The following is a 16959-nucleotide window of genomic DNA, read 5'->3' on the forward strand; positions in this document are numbered from 1 at the left end:
AGGCAAGTCATAAGGGCATAATAAGGGAAAAACTAAGACACAATGGAATAAAAACTCTGCACACACTCTACAAGCATGGGAGCCCAACCACACATTGAAAACATCTCCCCATGAATTTTTCATGTACAGAAGATATTCTCAATGTCCAGCTAGATGATATGTGGACAAAAGTTAATGCTTTCAGGAGATCCGGGCTGGGGAGGGGGGGTTAGAAGCTTGAAAACTATTGTTAATTAATCAAAGTTCTAGTAAACCAGACCTGACGATTATGTACATACTCCAAAAATGAAGGAACATCAGGATATCGACACTGTCCATAACTTTCAACTGGAGGGGATATCTGGAAGCAGATAATGTCCCCATCTTCAAGCTGGAAATAGGAAAGCAGACAGGGTAAAAACTACAACTAAAGGGAAGTACATAATTATGCCACCAAGCAAGTACATGTGCAAATTATATACCTGGCTAGCTCGAAATGTGAGTTTTTTGTCAATGTGTTCACACATGACACTTGGCTCAAATTTTATTTCCTGACCATCAGAAATTGATGAAACAATTTAAGTAAGTAAATTTCACATTTATACATCAGGATACAAGGTAATAAATAGCAATGCAACCTTTGCCAGGTTGGGTTGGGAATACGTTTAACTTTGAACGGCCTTAGCCCAAACCCATGACCAATTTAGATGAAATTTTTCAAATCTGGCAACCTGATTTGCATCTCTAGCAGTAAATGAGGACATATAAAAATATCATGCACAATCATTACTAAGACATTAGATAAAATAAAATGAGTTTTAGAAACTAACAGTAGAACAGAAACAAAAGACTAACCTCATAAAGTTCAATCTCCTCATTAAGAACAAATCCAGCCATCTCATTTAGTTTTGCTATGATTTCAGCTGGCTTACCAGCACCCTTTACAAAAAATCTCCCAACATACCTGACACCATAGAACAAGACCATGAATCCACATGCAATTCTATCATTGAGACAGTAGTAAAAAAAGGAAATAAAAAAAAAAGAAAAATGGAAAAGCTTAAAGAACAATGGAAAAACTACTACCGAAGCTCTTCTTTCACAGGATCATAAAGCTTGAAGAAAAGCAAAATATCTTCTTTTGTCTTATCTGGAGGAGGAATTGGTCGTAAATCCTGTATTATCATGGAGAAAACAAATAATCACAGAAAGGAAAATAAAATCCCACTACCACAATTAGAAATCAATCATAATGAAAAATCCAAGTCAATGTAGTGCCTTCATTAAGAGACATTTATTACCAGCCCAAGCTCTACTTCCAAGAACAACTTGAGTTCTGCATTGTGTGCCTTATTTGATACCTCTCTCAACTGACCAACCTACATTGCAAAGAAAGGTTTTAGTGAGACTGTGAAATACCTGTTCACATTACAGATAGCAAGGCACAAAACAAGATAAAGTTGTCCTAAAAAAATGAAAAATATACATTGTTGCGTCACAAAACATTGGCAATAAATACATCGAAAAACTGGCCTTAATTGTACTACATCCAGCCAATTGTGGCTATACATTCAATTAAGTTGAACAGCCCACTGGCAGTATTAGTGAAGAACCAAGTGAAGAATACACTAAGCAATCTAAAAGTGATCAGCATGAAAGGAATAACAGCCAACAATGGGAAGAACGAATAGTACAAGCTTTAAAATCCAATCAAGGTCATGGCATTCAAGTTCATATTAACGGATTTGATGGTGAATTGGAACCTGAAGAGTTTCTAGCTTGGTTGGACAACATTGAAAATTATTTTGATTGGAAGGAAAAGAATGAATAAAGAAAAGCAAAGCTTGTAACAGCAACAACCTTGGATTAGTAGAAAAGTTATCGAATGGACGGAGAAAGAAAGGGGAAAAGAAAGGCTTGTTCTTGGGGAAGAATGAAAGAGAAGCTGAAATAACAATTCTTACCATTGGATTATGAGCAAAATATTTACCAAAAGGTGCAGATATAGTTAGTAGATATAAAAAAGGTTAGTAGATTACACAAAAGCATTTAATAGACTAAGTCTTCAAAGTAATATGACAAAACCTAACAAGCAAAAAGTTAGTAGAAATATAAAAGGTTTGAGGTCCAATACAAGATCAAGTCAGCCTACATTTCCTTAATAAGGTAAAGGATGCATATCAACTAGATTTGAAGGTTGAAGCTCAATTGAGTCATAGTTGTCAATGCATCACCTAGGCCACTAGACGCACTTGGTCGGTCACCTCACCCAAATGCCTTCACTTTTAGCAACTAGGTGACTGGGCGCCCACCTAGGCAAGAAAAAATGACCAAGGCGGGCGCCTTTGTAATATCACTTGAATTGTTGTATCTTATTAATCACACACACACACACACACACACACACACACACACACACACACACACACACACACACACACACACACACACACACACATATATATATATATATATATATATCAATTAACTTTGCTTTAATGTTTTACTATTGAAATTTAAAAGATCAAAAGATGGAGAGAAAAAGAAAAAAAAAAGAATAGAATTATAAAGAGTTCTTTTTTTATTCTCTCTCTAATTAAATGAAACTGAAACCACATCCTTGTTTTTTCTATTTTACTTTCCATCTTGAACATTTCTCTATTAAATCCATATTATAGTAGTATTATTTTTGAAAATAATGAAATTAATATATGTAAAAGATTTTTATCTTTTATATGAGATGATTGGACACATTTTTTGAAGAAACTTAATGTTCTTAATAAAGAGAATGGTATATAAAACTAGGGAACAAGGTGCCTACCTAGGCGACTAGACAACTAGGTGTCTCAGTGTCACCCAGAATCGCCTAGACACCTTTAACACTATGGAATTGAACCGGAGCTCAAGGCAAAAACTAAGTGATGTCCAAGATACATTATCATCAGTAGGTCAAAGTATTGGAGATAGTAGGAATTGTGTGATCAATCAAACATGATCTACAGTCCAAGGAACCTCAAATGCAATAAAGAGCAATCAGGGGCAGACTACTAATAAGATGTTTCAGGTGTATGGAGTTGGAACATCACTCTAATGAACATTGTAAGAAATAGATTTAAGGGCAAAAACATTTGATTGATGAAGTTCTTGATGACAACAAGATGATATACTCATGTTGAGGATGGGAAAGTGGTTGAAACTACTAAATCTAACGCTTTAGAGGAAGAAAAGTTGAAAGGAGACATCGAGGGTGAAGCTCTAGTGATACAGCACTCCAAGGTTGCAGCTCAAGAACCACTTCCTAGGAACTAGTTGAGAAAAAATATCTTTAAAACACACAGTACAACTGGCGGTACTGTGTAACTTGATTATTGACAACGGGAGTACTGGAAACCTTGTTTCTCAAGAGATGGTGGATAAATTGCAGTTCAAGATTGTTCAACACCCCTAACCAAATCACATTTTGTGGCTCAACAACAGAAATGAGGTAAGAGTTCCTTCTAAATGCTTAGTTAATTTCTCTATTAGTAATACATTTGAAGAATCAATATTGAGTGATGGTGTCCCAATGGACAAATGTCATATTCTTTTGGGATGCCCATGGCAATAGGACCGTAAGAAGATAACTCTTAAACCAATGCAACTCGAGTCATTTTCAAATAAGGAAACTAAGCCAACCACTACCCTTCTTCACCTCAAATAAATTAGCTCAAGAAGATGGGAATTTGGATGTTGTGTATGCACTGGTTACAAGAGAAGTTAGCAAAGAAACACCTGTTCTGTTGGGATACTGCCCAACGCAAGCTTCCCTTCGAGGGTGAAGCTGCCTCCTGAATCAAAATAGATGGGAGAGAGAGAGAGAGAGAGAGAGAGATTGTATTCCTTGGGGGTCGAATTACTCTAATTCAATCCACCCTTGCAAATCTCACAATTAAGTTAATTTTCGTATTTAGGATGCAGCAAAGGGAGGTGATGAAAGTAGAGAAGATGATGAGGGACCTTTTGTAGGAGCCTGGAGAGGAAAGGAATGATCATTTAGTTAGATGGGAATTAGTTTGCAAGAGAAAGGAGCAAGGGGGTTTGGGATTGGAGAGGGAAAGACTTTGGCACAAGTTGTAGGGAGTATTCATGGAGAAGGCAATGGTTGAGATGCTGGCATTTTTCGAAGGGCTAGGTTTGAACTCTCCTTTGAAGGCAATCTATGGCGCTCTTCCACATTTCTTGTACTTAGACAATTCAAAGATTTGTCTCCTTCTCCGTCTTTGGGTTTCAGTTGGGATTTGGGATTCAAGAGAGATTTAAGAGATTCTGAGCTTGACCAGATAACACAGTTACTTTGCTTGATTGAGCTTATCTGTTTGGACCCTTCTAAACTGGATGCTCATATTAGGACCCCTAATCCTTTGGGTACCTTCTCTTGCACCTCCTTTTGTTCTTCTTTATGCTCTGTCCCTAAATCTTAGCCTTTCCCTTGTAGAGAGATCTAGTCTAAGCCTATTCCCCCCCCCCCCCGCTAAGGTGGGAACTCTTTGTTGGGAGTCCTCACTTGAGAAACTAAACACCTTGGACAACCTACAAAAAAGACCTTTTCTCAGTATCTCCCCCAATTGGTTTGTCCTCTACAAAGCAAATGGAGAAAATCGTTACCATTTACTAACATCCTATCCTTTTGTTCTATGTCTCTGGGAAAAGCTTTTCAGTCTCTTCAGTTGCAGGTGGACAATGCCAATGCAGATTAGCAATCTATTTTAACCTACAACTTTCAGGTGGCCTAAGAAAAAAGGTAGAGTCATTTATCAAAAAAAAAAAAGAAAAAGAAAAAAGGTAGTGTCTTGTGGAGGTGTGCTAGGATTGCACTGGTTTAGACTGTTTGGGAGGAAAGAAATGCCAGGATCTTTGATGAGAAGGAGAGGAATGAGATCATTGTATGGGAATGCTTAATTAATACAGTCATTAATTGGTAAAGACCTCGGAACTCTTTTTCTCCACTCTCCTTTGACGAATTATGAAGAAATTAGGAAGTGGTTACCAAAAGCCCTAGTATGAGACCTAAACCGTCAACAGAATGGAAACCTCCTCAAGAGGGAATCATTAAGCTCAACTTTGATGGCAGCAGTTTATGCAATCCAGGTCCTGGTGTGGGGGGAGTGTTTAGAAATACAGAGGGGCTAATCATTGCTTTATATTCTGACCCTATAGATGTGGGTATTCAGTCAAATCAGAAATTCAAGCTTACAAGGAGCTGAATTTGTCAAAGAACCAAATTGTGAACAACTGTTAATCAAAGGCGATTCCAAGCTGGTGATCCAGAGATTAAAAGAACCAGAAACAACAACCTGGTCCTATAAAGGGGCTTTACGACGATTCAAATGGCAAACTAAAAACAAGGGGTGCATAGGAATCAGATGTTTTGGGCTAAACTCTATTTCTTTGCTTTAATCTGAGGCTGCATCCCATGCCTCATTTTGGGAACTACCATTGTGTATCATTTATGCTATTAATCTATTAATAAAATCACTCATTATTCATCAAAAGAAAAATCTCTTTTCATATTGCTCAATTTTCTCTTCTACTTGTAACAGCCATATGACATTACAGCTAACCACTTGCTACTTGTAATGCAGGAGCTGAAGAATCAAATATGGAATTTCTTAAATTCTTTTGTATTTTTTGTATATTTGGACAGTATGGGTATTTTCATCATTTTAACTAGTCCTGTGTGGGCCTGGTAGATAAAAAGTTAGTGTTTCTTGATGCACTAGACAACGAGTGGCACTTTTTGTAATTATGGTGAACAGTGTCCCGAGCCACACAAGCCACTCTATAAATAGGTGTATTCTCTTCCTATTGAGGCTAATTAATGAATGAATGAAGATTTCTCAAGAGTTCTCTAGGAGTGATTCCAACAAACCCTAGAGTGATTCTAGGACCCCTTGGAATGATTCCTTGGGATTTCTCTCTGTTTTCTCTTTATCTACCCTTTCTAGTCTCTCTTTCTCTCTTGTGTTAGTTTGTTCCAGCCCTACTTCATCAACTTGGCTTCTTAATCTGTTAACTCAATTGAATCAAGATTAGTTGCCAACTGTTTCTTGATTAGTTTTGCTTAGCTGTCCCTATGGTTGAGTTCACTTCTTCCTCTTCTTTTTAAAGTTTTTAATTGTTGTCCTTGTATTTAATTATTTGAAACCATATTTTGCCATATCATGTCACATGGTTGGGTAATGGTATACAAAATAGAAATAAGGCATAACATAAAATAAAAACAATGAAGGACCACATCAAATAGTGAAAATTGCAAGTCTTAGAAAAGCAAACATCATCAATCCTCATCTCAACCTATCTGACCTACCCTTTATACTTGTAAAAACAAGAATATGACTAAACATTCTATATCATGCTTTAATTGCATATTTGTAATTTGTATTGAGTATTGAGTTGCTTATCATATTGTATCAGTTTTTTTTTATTTAGAACATATAATTTTTGTGGTCTACTAGTCATCACCTCACATATTGACAACACTACATATATCTAGTTTACTTGCATGGTTCTAAGTCAAGGCAATACAAATGGTTTATGAGTATGTAACAAATTATGTATATTATGTATAGAGACTACTTGTGTAGTATCATTCAAATAAGTTGTGTAAAACAACTTTTTACTAGAACTTAAATAAGTTGATTACAACCCGACCCAGGGCAACCCCAGTCTAAATCCTCTCTCCCAACACCACTATTTTAAAAGCACAAAGGCCATGCCTTAAAAAAAAAAGGAACAAAGGCCATGTCAAAAAGTGCAAAAAACAAAAATAAAAAGGCACACGCTTGGGCTGAGGTGCAAGGTGCACGCCTAGGCAGACCAAGGCGCGTGCTTTTTGAAAGTGCTGCACCTAGGATATAGGCAAGCCACATACCTTAAAATGCACCCCGCCTGTGAGCCTAGGCGCGCCTTTTAAATAACTGCCCAACCCTTTCTCCGGCCAAGAAACCTGCCAACAGATTAGCACTCCTAGGCATTCAGTTGAACAAGGAGTTCAAAGAAGCAACTAAGGAGCAAGCCAACCTCACTCAATGCCTGGAATCCCATAGGATTTTTTCTCATGTCTTCATCCAAAGAATGATAGTTTGACAATCACATTCCATTGCCACATCTCTCAAACCCTGCACCTCCAGTAATTTCAAACCTTGGATTAAAGCCAATAACCAAGCCATCCAGGATTGTAATGTTATTTTCCAATGGAAAAGAAAAGGGACCAAAAAGAAGTTGCATGTACTTCATACAGAGCATTGCAAAAATTATATATTTGTATATATACTCAGTTGTTATCTTGCCTAATTAAACCCCTCAACCCACAAAAAATAAAAATTAAATAAAAAATCAGTACTTGCTTCAAACATTGGATTCTTGCATCAGCAAGGAAAAATAGAAATTGGCAATATCAGTACTTGCTTCCAACATTGGAGTGTAGTTTGTGTAACTACAAACTACACATAGCCTGTTATTCCCTTAAACCCCCCCCCCCCCAAATATAAAAAAAAAAAAAAAGAAAATCACATTTTCATTGGTAATATCATAGTATTGCATGATGCAATTTGCATCAAAAACAGAAACAGCTAGCTGTTGAAGTTTGCATCAAAATATGATCCAAGCATCAAACAAAATTTATGTACTCTTCAAAAATTTTGTTCATCATGTATCTAAATGTGTCCTTGCAGGTTTTGGTAACTGGTAAGCATAGTTGACTTTCTTTGCATGTCATGGACTAAGTTGCACAAAACCAGATCCCCTGATGCCCAAACAACCAACATTCAGAATAGCTTCCACCACTAATCCTGGAAAATAAATTAAAGACGACCCAAATTACATTTTTTATCAATAAAAATATATCTTTATTAATATAAGATATGCCAAGAGCATTCCATTGTTAGAACATACTTCCACCTTGTCTTTAGGAAGCTTACACCTCTTGCGTTCTGAACCACACTTCATTCCTCCAAGTAGTTGTATGCCCCACATCAGATCTCCATGTTTTAAAACATCGCTAGCACAAGCCTCCCTAAATAATATTCACAGATGCCACTCTACCAAAATATTAAAACTTAGTGCAAGTATACCTACCTCTAGATTTTACTGCTCTTGTATCAACTTCTCAGGAACTTTTTTGCACTAGGCAAACTCATCATTGAGGTGGGATTGGGTTGAAGATGGGATCCAATCCCAGATTAGTCAGAACCGAGAACTACGTCCAAACACTTTACCCGATGAGCAAGTTGGCACCTTTAGTTCTTGGGGACATTACATTCACAAAATCACTTACCAGCTTAAACCATGATCACAGAGGTTATGGTCTTTAAATTGCTCTAATATAGAAACCCACCAAATAATAACGAAATTCATAATGAAAGGCAATTAGTTTCAAATTTGAGATTTTCAAATGACATCCTTTTCCTCCCACCACAATTTGCCAACATGGCATGGTCATGATACATCCCCTAAAACCTTCTCTTAATCTGTATGCAGCATTGAGCATTGCAAGTTCATCACATTAAATTTCTGATATTTTCAAGGACTGCACTAAAACAATAAAGCTGGAGAAAAAACCAGAAGAATTAGCAAGCCAAGCATGCAATACACAAAGGCATTACATAGTACAGATTAATTTGAATATTCTTCCTGGGTTACAAAGATTAGTAAGGAGTTTGCCTATGACTTGCAATGACAATTGCTAATTTAGAGGAAAAAGGGGAACTTTCCACAGCTAAGAAAATGAAAATCCAGAAGAATCATAACTATCCCTCTCACATTGCGATAAAAGGAACCAGAGGAGAATATACTAAATACCTATTTCTACATTCTATCTCATCAGGAAACCCTCTCAATCTCCATCCTCCCCAACTCAAAAAAGAAATAAAAAGCTCACACATTCCATATAGGAACCTGTTAAAGTTTCAATTACATATATCAAACAAGAACAATAAGATCTGAAAATAAAAAATTTGGGGTCCATAAAAAAATAAACTAAGCAAAAAAAGCAAAAAAAATGTTACTTTAGGTCATATTTGTTTCTGATTCATAATAACTCATAGAACATAAGAGTAGAATATCATACATAGACAAGAGATAACAGCAGAAAGTACTCACAGATTGTGCTTCTTCTTGATGTGTCAATGGCCGATTGGGGCGATAAGTATGGTTTTGACGTTTTGCCCAAAGCCAAAAACGCTGGAACTGCACTGGTATACCAAACTCTTTTGCAACCTCCTCCTGTTGACAGTTATATTAGGTTGACAACCACCAAATCATTAAGGAAAGACCACAACTCTAACAGAATAAGCTTTTTTCTATATCTTCTTTAACAGAATTAGCTTCATATTAACACATTAAATAATAGTCAAAGATGATGATATAAATAACGTTAACAAGAATGAAAATGATCAGACTAGTGGTACTCATATGAACAGACAAAAGTAGTGACTAAAAGATATATGGCTCCTCAAATTAATGTTCACAGATCAACTCTTTGCAACAGAAATCTGTGATGCAAAAGCATAATTAACAATACATATAGAAGCGTTGCCAGATAATTTTGTTGCTACAATGCCTAAAAGAAGGCCATTACTCAATGTTGGTCCCAGGCACCTGCTATATGGGGTCTTGGGAGAGAGAGACTGGATACGGTCCTAAACTTTGGCATTTCTTTTGCACAAAGTAACTGCCCTCAGATGCTAGAGTGCACAAGTATCAAATATGTTCAGAATAAATAGCATCATAACGGTTTTTTTGTCTTTAAACTCATTTGTAGTCGGGCCACCAAATAAGGGCACTATTGTAATTTGTTCTCAGATTAGAAATATTATCTGTGGGTGTGAATAGTAGCCAATACACCACAATCAAACAAATCTTCTTCTTGGTATCAGAGCTCCTAGGTATCACAACTTGGTATCTGAGCACCTCTTGGTCATGGGTAGACATTTTTTACTAACTCCGTCTACAAGAGAGACCAGCTGGCGTCAGACCACTGATTTTAGAAACATTTTTGTATGACTCTTGTAGTCATTTGAAGCTTCCATAAGATACTGTGGTTTGCCCAGCAAAAATCGGTTAAAAATCTAGATTCAACGTTGGGCCTTTCTCAATAATATTGAAGGAATTTGTCAGCATTAAACTGTTGTGGACGCGTTCGTTGGGAAGAAGTACCACCGCCAGCAGCAGCAGTGATGAGGTGTCCTCATCAGATTATCTAGCTAGTCACAGTTCATCTTATCTATCTTATCTTATCTTATCTGTTTCTTAACTTATCTATTCCAATAAGGATTAGTAGAAGATTAGTAGGAGTCTGATTTATCTTAGGGAGTCCTATCTTTCTTAAGTTAGGAGTCTTATCTGTAAGCAGTCGAATTCAGCAAGGTGTCTTCCTACAAGGAGGACTCTACCTCTTGTAATCTCCTATTTAAGGAGCTGCAAATATGGAATAAGGCATCCAATTCAGTCAAGAAAGAAAGTAAGGGAGAGTTAGGGTGATCTCTTGAACAAAACACCCCCTTTAGGTCGCCAGATAGGGTCTGCACGAAAAGGGAGGGGCAAGGGGAAACTAGAGGTTCTCCCCGTGGACCGACCCGTGACGAGATCCTATTCCCGGGCCCATAACATTTTGGTATCAGAGCCAAACGTCATGGGCGATCTGGAGCAGCTGACGTCCAGGGTCCACGAATTGGAGCATCGGCTCGTGGAGAACAATGCAGAGATACGTGAAGTCAAGGACGATGTCCGAGAGCTACGACGCTTGCTGGAGTCATATTTCTCTAACAAGGAGAAGAGCCCCGAAGGAACTGCAACCACCAACAGCCGCCGACCAAAATTGGCGGAATCGTCCAGCGAACAACAGATCGTCGCCCCGGCAGCCGTTGTTGTCCCCAAGTACAGTAGGATGGAGTTCCCCTCGTACATCGATGGCGGAGATCCGCTGGGATGGCTATACTGTTGTGAACAATTCTTTCGCAATCAGCGTACGGAAGACAGAGATAAGGTCAGTCTGGCTGCATTCCATCTAACGGAAGAAGCACAACTCTAGTTCTACCGAGTGGAGCAAGAGGAACCCGAGCTCAGCAGGGGCCAATTTAAGTCCTACTGCCTCCTCAGGTTCGGGCCCCCATTGACGAGCAACCCGCTAGGTGAATTGATCAACCTCAAGCAGACAGGCACTGTGGCTGAATACCAACGCCAATATCAGACCCTCCTTGCCAGAGCAACCTCGGTACGACCGGATCAGCAGGTGGACATGTTCACCGCCGGATTAGCTGAACCCCAGAGGGTGGATGTGGAGATGCAACATCCTCCCAACCTGGTCACCGCCATGAACCTTGCTCGCGCCTTCGAACGTAAGCTACAGCTCAGCCGCGGGACCTTCAGTATGGGTCGACCGATGACATCATGGACACCCCCGAAGTCAACCGGGGTGGCCCCTTCTTCGGAAACCAGTAGAGAACAAAAGCTTCACACAGGTATCGTTCCCATGTCAGCATCAAGCACAGGAAGCAGCATGACGGCAGCCCCCATCAAACGTTTATCCAGAGCCGAGATGGCAGATCGCCAAGCAAAGGGGCAATGCTTCAACTGCGATGAGCTATATTCGGCGGGGCACAGATGTAAGAGGCTATTCTGCCTTCTGGTGGACGAACAGGAGGAAGACGAGGATGAACCCGCAGCATTAGAACTCGAGATCTCCCTCCACGCAATCACCAGGATAAAGACCTCTCAAACTATGCAATTGTGGGCGCAGGTGGCAGGGAAACCGGTACGAATCCTCGTAGATTCGAGAAGCACACACAATTTTGTAAGTGAGCAAGCTGCCCTTCAGCTGAAACTACCCATGGAAATCAGACCACAACTGCAGGTAGCCATCACAAACGGAGAGAGGGTTCACTGTCCCGGAATCTGTAAGAACATCCAAATATAGGTTGAATCCAAACCCTTCTCTGTTGATTTATTTGTGCTACCCTTGGATGAATTTGATATAGTACTTGGAGTTAAATGGTTGATCACCCTAGGCCCTATCCTATGGGATTTCAGCGCCCTAACAATGTCATTCCACCTGAATGGAAAACAAGTTACTTGGCAGCGAACCAAAGTAAAGGCAAAAAAACCACAGGTACATACACTTCAAGGCGAAACTATGCACACAGCAGATATGGAAAGACTCCTCACCGACTTCTCAGATATATTCCAAGAACCCAAGGAACTTCCACCCGCCCAAGCTTGCGACCATCGGATCCCTCTAATAACGGGTTCAGAGTCGGCCATCGTCCGGTCGTATCGCTACCCACATGTGCAGAAGGACAAGATAGAGAAGTAGTGTACGGACATGATGAAACAAGGAATCATCCGTCTTAAGACCTCCCCCTTCTCCTCGACGGTTCTATTGGTGCCAAAGCGAGACGATACTTGGAGATTTTGTGTGGACTACAGAGAGCTCAATAACAGAACCGTCAAGGATAAATTCCCTATCCCCGTGGTGGCCGAGCTGTTGGATGAACTCCATGGAGCCCAGTACTTCTCGAAACTGGACCTCAGATCGGGATATTTTCAGGTCCAGATGGCCCCCGAGGATGTGGAGAAAACAGCCTTCCGAACACATCATGGTCACTTTGAATTTCTAGTTATGTCGTTCGGTCTCACCAACGCCCCATCCACATTCCAATCTCTGATGAACGAGGTATTTCAGTCCCACCTTCGCAGATTCGTCTTAGTGTTCTTTGACGACATCCTCGTCTACAATAAATCATGGATAGAACACGTGCATCATCTACGGACTGTTAGAAGGCATTAGGAGCACGTTGCCCCAATCACCAGAATGGAGGGACCTTGTATAGAAAATATAATCCGGAAAGACTGACTCGAATTTGTCTGTTCACGACGAGCTGGTGCTATACAAAGGACGGATATACCTCCCAGCCGACTCTTCTTTAATTCCCTCCATCATCTCCAATATATATAACTCCACCCATGAAGGCATTTAGAAGACATTGCATCGCGTCCGAGCCGATTCCCATTGGCCAGGCATGAAGACTTCTATTCGGAACTTCATCTAGAACTACTCCACGTGCCAACAGCACAAATGGGAAAACCTGCACCCAACGGGCCTTCTCCAACCCCTTTCACTTCCAACACAAATCTGGGTTGATATCTCTATGGATTTCATTAAGGGTCTACCCAAGGTTGGCGGGAAATCTATTCTATTTGTGGTGGTGGATCGCTTTTCTAAGTATGCCCATTTCATCCCCCTGTCCCATCCGTATTCAGTTGCCCACGTTTTCTTTACGCATATTTTCCGCTTACATGGGCTACCGGAATCCATCGTCAGCGACAAGGACCCAGTTTTCAGTATCGCCTTCTGGAAGGAACTGTTTCGGTTGCATGGTATGACCCTAGCTTTTTCCTCCGCCTACCACCCTCAGACAGATGGTCAAACAAAGGTAGTGAACCGTACGATCGAGATGTATCTCCGTTGTTTTCTAGGAGACCAACCACGCCGATGGGTTGATTGGCTTCCCTGGGCTGAATATTGTTATAACACGGCCTATCATTCTTCCCTTGGCATGACACCCTTCTGGGCCGTCTATGGCTGAGACCCTCCTCGCTTGTTATCCTATGAGCCCGGTTCGATGCGGTTGGATGAGATTGATCGTTCCCTACAAGAACGCGACGCCCTCCTAGCTGAAGTGTCTCTCCGCTTGCAACAAGCACAATAACGCATGAAGAATGCCTATGACCAGCACCATCGAGAATTAACACTTGAACCAGGACAGTTTGTGTGGTTGAAGCTCCAGCCCTATCGGCAACGCTCCTTGAGACACAGGGCTCCCCCTAAATTAGCTCCTAAATTTTATGGACCCTTCAAGGTTTTGTGGCGGATTGGCACAATTGCATATCAGCTAGAATTGCCAGAGCACAGCAAACTCCATGATATTGTCCATGTATCCCTGCTCAAGCCATTTACGGGCACTCCTCCTGACCAAGTACCCCCACTACCACCCTTGAAGGACGGCAGACCCATTCCCCAACCTCGAGCTCTTGTTCGATCCAGAGTCAATCGGGATGTTCTCGAAGTCCTGGTGGAATGGGATAACTTACCATCGGTCGAGGCCACCTGGATCCCCTTGACTAATCTCCAAGACACATATCCAAATCTCGAGCTTGAGGACAAGCTCATCGCCCAGGAGAGGCATAATGTTGTGGACGCGTTCGTTGGGAAGAAGTACCACCGCCGGCAGCAGCAGTGATGAGATGTCCTCATCAGATTATCTAGCTAGTCACAGTTCATCTTATCTATCTTATCTTATCTTATTTGTTTCTTACCTTATCTATTCCAATAAGGATTAGTAAAAGATTAGGAGTCTGATTTATCTTAGGGAGTCTTATCTTTCTTAAGTTAGGAGTCTTATCTGTAAGCAGTCGAATTCAACAAGGAGTCTTCCTACAAGGAAGACTCTTCTACCTCTTGTAATCTCCTATTTAAGGAGTTGTGATTATGGAATAAGGCATCCAATTCAATCAAGAAAGAAAGTAAGGGAGAGTTAAGGTGATCTCTTGAACAAATCACCCCCTTTAGGTCGCCACAATAGGGTCTACGCGAAAAGGGAGGGGCAAGGGGAAACTTGAGGTTCTCCCCGTGGACTAACCCGTGACGAGATCCTATTCTCGGGCCCATAACAGAAACCTAGTTCACTTGGCTCATTTTAAGTTTCTAGATTAATGGGAAGATGCCTCATATTTTTCTAAACCCTAGAAAATTTTGGGGAGATTTTTCTCTCCTATTCTGCCACTAGCCAATTTTAATTTGTTGCTTTCAATCGTGTTTTGACAAGGATGTGTCGAGTAATTCCAATGCACTTCTTGGAAATGTGGAGACCTCCAATAGCATGATAACAATAGTGAAACTCAATGGGAAAAACTTTCTGGAGTGGTCTCAATCAACTTAACTTACCATCACAGGAAGAGGTAAGTTGGGATTTATTACAGGCAAGGAAGTGAAGTTGAAGCCTAAAGATCCAAAGTTTGTTAAATGTCCATGATCTTCTTCCAAAGAGAGAACCCTAAGGAAGTGACATTAGAACTGATTACCTAGTCCCCTCTACCAGTGTCATATTTAGTTGCTACCAGTCCCCTCTATCAGACCTCTACTCAACAAGGGATAATGGAGTCCAGATCCATTTACCTAGGAGGGCTTCATTAAATAATTTCATATTTCTATTCCCCAAACCTCCTTTTTCCTTTGGGAACATACTTGGTCCCAATTGACCAAGTGAATTCTCTTTTCCTCATCCCAACATACCAGTCATTCTAGTGATAAGACAGGTACTGCACTTGCTTGTTTCTCCTCTAACAACTCTTGGATTGTAGACCCTAGGGCTAAGTGTCCACATGACTAGTATGTCTTCTTCCTTCACCTCATATAGCCTCCAAGGAAGAGTAAAATTACGGTAGCTAATGGATCTCAAACTCCAATTTCCGGTCTAGGTGAAGCCACACTTACCAATAACCTCACCTTGAACTCTATCCTTGATGTACCTCAGTTACATAAAAACCTATTATCTATTTGTTCCTTTACAAAATCCCATAATTGTTCTATGACCCTTCCTACTCGTTGTGTCTTCTAGGGACCTGAACACAAGGAGGATGATTGGAAGTGGACATGAGGCTGATGGAGTCTATCCTTTTTATCACACATCTGAACAAGGATTGTTGTGCCAGATTGAGTCCCATCCTAATGAAATTTTGGGTCTTTTAGAATTATGGCATTGTCGTCGTGCCCTATGTCTTTTGGTTCCATGAAACTTTTGTTTCCAAAATTGTTTAATTGTGTCAAACTTGAATTTTCAATGTGAAGTCTATAATTTGTCAAAGCAATATACAACCACATATTCCATGAGTAACAGAAGTAATGTTGCATTTTCTTTGATACTACATACTGATGTTTGGGGCCCATATGCTATTCCCTGCATGGGTGAATATAAGCATTTCTTGATTATCATTGATGACTTTTTTTGGCATATGTGGTTGTATTTGATAAAGAGTTGGGATGAGATACAATTTTCAGAATATGGGGCAGACACAATTTGAGAAAAGAGTTAAAATCATTAGATCTGGCAATGCTCAAGAGTATTTTGAAAAACATTTATGTGTTTCTTGACGAGAAGGGAATTATTCATCAAAGATCATGTGCTCCATACCCCTCAACACAATGGGGTTGCTAAATGGAAGAACAGACGTGGTTGAGGTGGCACAAGGACTATTATTCCAGATGCATATTCCCACTCATTTATCGAGAGATGTTGAGACTGCAATGTATCTTATAAATGACTTCCATCAAGAACATCAAATCTTCAATCTCCTCACTAACTCCTTTTCCCTGATGAATCTTTAATTTACCCCTCAAGGTCTTTGATTGTATTCGTCACTTTGTTCATGATATTAATCCTTCTAGACATAAGTTTGATCTAAGTCCATTAAGTGTATCTTCCTTGGTTATTCTAATGTTCATAAGGGATAAAAGATGTTTCAGTCCACATTCTAGAATGAGAAACCTCATTTTGAAACGAGATATGTATCTAAGGATGTTACCTTCCTTGAGTTCTTGCCTTTCTTCCAACCATCGCATCCTTCTCTTCAAGGGGAGAGTATTAGTGAATACCAGACTCCCATCTGCTTCTTTGTTCCTGCTCCAATTTCTACCTGTCCATCTACTTCTCCTACTTGGTAGTAGTTTTTTATCAGGCACAGTAAGAAGGTGACCCTTCATGTTGAGTGTCCAACACAATCTAAACGCATCTACTATTGAACCTAATGTCTCAAAATATAATCTTGTTCTTTCTATGCCATCCGAAAAGGAAAGCGGAAATACAAAACCAATTACCCCATTATTATTTCCTACAATGCTCTCTCACCCTCCTATTATGTCTATATTTTCGTTATTTATTCAATTTC

At 40.0% G+C, this 16959-nt stretch overlaps 1 protein-coding gene across 10 annotated transcripts in view; it reads right to left on the reverse strand.

Annotated features, from left to right (window-relative positions):
- Positions 1-16959, reverse strand: part of LOC148848848 (ubiquitin C-terminal hydrolase 12-like) — a 51373-nt gene that overhangs the window by 12631 nt on the left and 21783 nt on the right. For all 10 annotated transcript variants that reach the window (XR_016100579.1, XR_016100578.1, XR_016100577.1 and 7 more), the window contains exons 16-21: positions 9118-9240; positions 1281-1358; positions 1066-1154; positions 835-943; positions 462-530; positions 260-370 (exon numbers count right to left, since the gene is read on the reverse strand). Coding sequence is in view for 6 of the 10 variants with exons in the window: in XM_088949014.1 (XP_088805140.1) it covers positions 260-370; positions 462-530; positions 835-943; positions 1066-1154; positions 1281-1358; positions 9118-9240 (579 nt within the window). In the remaining 4 variants the exon portion in view is untranslated. The remainder of the gene's footprint in view (positions 1-259; positions 371-461; positions 531-834; positions 944-1065; positions 1155-1280; positions 1359-9117; positions 9241-16959) is intronic.

This window comes from Nelumbo lutea, chromosome 6 (genome assembly GCF_056320005.1).
Source record: "Nelumbo lutea isolate HS-2025 chromosome 6, American lotus-T2T, whole genome shotgun sequence".
NCBI classification, from domain to species: Eukaryota; Viridiplantae; Streptophyta; class Magnoliopsida; order Proteales; family Nelumbonaceae; genus Nelumbo; species Nelumbo lutea.